The sequence below is a fragment of the Brassica oleracea genome, chromosome C9, assembly GCF_000695525.1.
Source record: "Brassica oleracea var. oleracea cultivar TO1000 chromosome C9, BOL, whole genome shotgun sequence".
NCBI lineage: Eukaryota > Viridiplantae > Streptophyta > Magnoliopsida > Brassicales > Brassicaceae > Brassica > Brassica oleracea.
In genome coordinates, this window is record NC_027756.1 from 5698440 (window position 1) to 5702387 (window position 3948).

The 3948-nt window shown below is 39.3% G+C and overlaps 1 protein-coding gene across 1 annotated transcript; it reads right to left on the reverse strand.

The window, feature by feature from the left end:
• Window positions 1–660: 660 nt before the first annotated feature.
• Window positions 661–1302, reverse strand: LOC106314198 (glutathione S-transferase T3-like). Its single transcript, XM_013752116.1, has one exon. It carries the CDS (start codon window positions 1300–1302, stop codon window positions 661–663), a length of 642 nt encoding a protein of 213 aa, XP_013607570.1.
• Between the last annotated feature and the right edge of the window lie 2646 nt (window positions 1303–3948).

Genomic DNA, 3948 nt, shown 5'->3' on the forward strand with positions numbered 1-3948 from the left:
AAGAAGTTGAGTTTTCATTTAAAAACATACATGAAGAGAGTATATTTATATATGCTTGTTTGTTACATAACCCGTGACATAAAGCAGTGTAGAAATAAAGTACAACCCGTGAATTAAGAACATAGTAGCAGTGTAAAAACTAACAAAAGAGTACACTGCATCCGTTTGACATAAAGCAACAACAATGTAGAAACTAACAAAATACTACACTGCATCTGTAGAGAAAAAGCAACAACAGCCAAGCAACATCAGACATAGCAACCCGTGATCCAGACATGATGACAATCCCGTGACCTGCAAAACAAAAACCAAACTACAAAGTTAATAACTCTTTCTCTTCAGGCAAGTAAATAATAAAAAACAGAGATTCTACCAAGCAACAAACTTAATAACTAAACATATTGAGGCAAGTAAATAATGAAAAAACAGAGATTATACCAAGCAACAAAGTTAATAACTAAGCATATTGAGGCAAGTAAGAAATGAAAAAACAGAGATTAACCAATTCAATCAAGCAGTTCAGAAATGAGTTTGTTTTTGAGACTGATTTCGCTTGGAGATAGATCAGTGTCATTTTTTGCAAGGAGACGATCAAGGAGTTTCTGCTGGGAAATTTTCTTTCTCGCATCAAGGATGCTCTCTATTTGATCGAAAACAGCTTCATTCCCGTGCCGCTTGTGTTTGCTTGCGTTTGCTTGCTTTCGCAGCCTTTACACCCGCCGGTCTAACCTCCTCCTCATGCATCACCTCTTCATTCTCCTTCCTTTTCTCCTTCGCGCCATCTATGGACTTCGAGTATGACTTCCATTTCTGATAATATCTCAGTTCCCTCCAACAGTGTTCCATGGTGAACTTCACATGGTAATCATTAAAGAAGATGTCATGGGAAGCCTTCATGACATCATTCTCATTTTGACCACTAGATTGCTCCTTCAAAGCTGCCTCATAACTCCCCACAAACTTGCACACCTGCTCGTTCACCCTTCCCCACCTCTGCTTACACTGACTCCACTCTCTAGCAACGGAGCCAGTGAGCTGAGCGCTTGAATTGAAGTAGTCCTCAATTCTCTTCCAAAAGGATCCTCCCTTCTGCTCGTTACTGACAATAGCATCCTTGCTCGTGTTCAGCCAACCACTGATGAGCACTAGGTCTTCTTTTGTTAACCACTTTCTCTTTACCACCGGTTTCACTAACCCGAGAGAGTTGCCTACTGCCTCAGCAAAGCTGCAGTCCATTGTTGGACTGCTCTGCGAAGCTAAGAGCAAAGTAAACCCGGGAGAGTTTATGGTAAAGGGATCCATTTTCGTTATGGTTTAGGTTGATGTAATAAGTTAATGGGGGTTTGGGTACTCTATTTAAACTAGTTTAAGCTACCACAGGAGAGAAAAATTAAACTCTAGCTGCCAAACATTCAATATAAAAGCCAGTATAGAACAACTACTTCACAGAGAGCAGTCATTACACATCAAATCAACCACTTAATACAATCAACTACTCAAGACAATTAGAGCAAACAACCAACCAACACAGAGTTAATTCCACTGTACTTTTCGTTCTAGCTAATTAATACAATCAGAGGAACCAACCAACACAGACTACTAGTTCAGTTCAGTTTAGTTTGGTTTGAAAAACAATTACTTTTTTAAAAAAGTACCTCTGATTATCAGTCGAAACAGACCTTCTCCAGGGTACCCACCTCGACAGTGAGGTAATCAACCTCCTCAGACAGGGTTGTAACCTGTACCTGAACATGGAAACAACAATAATACAGTGTTATACTTACTGACTCAATAAGTATAATGTAACAAAAATAAAGAGAAAGGAAATACACTTACCTCCAGGTCCTCAATCCGTTTGTTGAGTTTCCACACCCCCTTCATAACCTGCTCAGCCTCATCCAGACGCTTGCTCAGCGTTTTGATCTCCTCCTGGACACCAACCACCCAAGGATGACGATAATGCAACTCATCATCCTTGTTCACAACAGAAAACAAATATTAGAGAGAGTTCAAGTTACATAAATTATAAGAACATGATTACAGATTGACACTGACCTCATAATTTACGCATGTGAAGAAACGCTTTCCAGTAAGACTGTCGTAATCTTCCTTCCCCCGAACCTCGTCAATGATTCTCCCACCGCAAGCACACCTTCTTGGAACCCCGTACTGTGAATCCGCGACGAACCCTAACATGTTGCAGTGATCCTTTTGCTTCTTTGAATGTCTTCTTTCTTCTGCGGGATCCATCTGCACCAGGAAGAGAAACAGTTAACTAAGAGAAACAGTTAACTAAGATAAACACAAATCTCTATTTCAATTGACATACAAACGAACCCTATATCAAACCAGATCGACGATTTACTACCCTAACAAAGAAACCCCCAAATCGATTTCAGATCGCAGACTCTATTGAACCCTAATACACCCCTTCATAACCTGCTCAGCCTCATGCAGACGCTTGCTCAGCCTTTTGTTCTCCTCCTGGACACCAACCACCCAAGGATGACGATAATGCAACCCATCATCCTTGTTCACAACAGAAAACAAATATTAGAGAGAGTTCAAGTTACATAAATTATAAGAACATGATTACAGATTGACACTGACCTCATAATTTACGCATGTGAAGAAACGCTTTCCAGTAAGACTGTCGTAATCTTCCTTCCCCCGAACCTCGTCAATGATTCTCCCACCGCAAGCACACCTTCTTGGAACCCCGTACTGTGAATCCGCGACGAACCCTAACATGTTGCAGTGATCCTTTTGCTTCTTTGAATGTCTTCTTTCTTCTGCGGGATCCATCTGCACCAGGAAGAGAAACAGTTAACTAAGAGAAACAGTTAACTAAGATAAACACAAATCTCTATTTCAATTGACATACAAACGAACCCTATATCAAACCAGATTGACGATTTACTACCCTAACAAAGAAACCCCCAAATCGATTTCAGATCGCAGACTCTATTGAACCCTAACAAAGAAAACCCTAACAAATAAACCCCCAAATCGATACAATCAGACGAAGCAACCAACTCGAAAACGGACCTCAGCTCGATGAGATCTCACTACGTCGTCGATTTGATGGAAAATTGAGCTCTGGATCGGCGTCGCTACAAAAATCGCCTCTCGAATCGCAAACCCTAGCTTTTTTGGAGAGAGGAGGAAATGAGGAGATTCACGCGTATCCAACAACGCACGTCGTACAAGCCAATAACTTCTCTCCACGTGGCTTGAACTCGTTTCATGCGGGCTCTCTCCAACGGCCCGGTTCAGCGAAATAACCCAATCTTCATTTTCTTTTCGATAAAAAACCCTATGAACCTCAGTCCATGACTTGCCCATGAACCCTTAATGGACTTGCTCTAATGGAATTGAAGACATGGACATGACGATAATGCGGGTTGGTAAGAGTATCCAAAAGAACGATGTCTATAGATACTATACCCCAATGCTTTCATATTTTTCGATTTTACATTGTATTTATATATTTTTTAATTTGTAACAATATGAGTTACAAAAAAGAGAGTTATATACATGCTTACACAACTTTTGCATATGTAGTTGTTCACATAGTGTTTTAACTCAAACTATATTTGTTGTTCTGAACTTTATTATTAATTAGGTTTAAATTAAAAGTAGTAGATTAGCAAATGCGACTAATGCATAAAAGATCTACGATAATTTCAAAATTATTACTACACAAATATTTATCTTGTAAGAAATGATAAGCTGTGATAATTGTGTAGTCATATATCACTGCCAGATTAAATGTAATAAATGCTGCTGCTGACCATTCTATTTCGTCTCTCCTTATTCCTCTACTCTATACTTCTACTTTTACTTAATTATTATCTTAGGACAGGACTTAAGAATAGAAGAAGAGAAAGAATCAAGATTTGGGAGAGATATTCAAGCTTCTACATTCTCTTTATTTTCAGTTTTTAA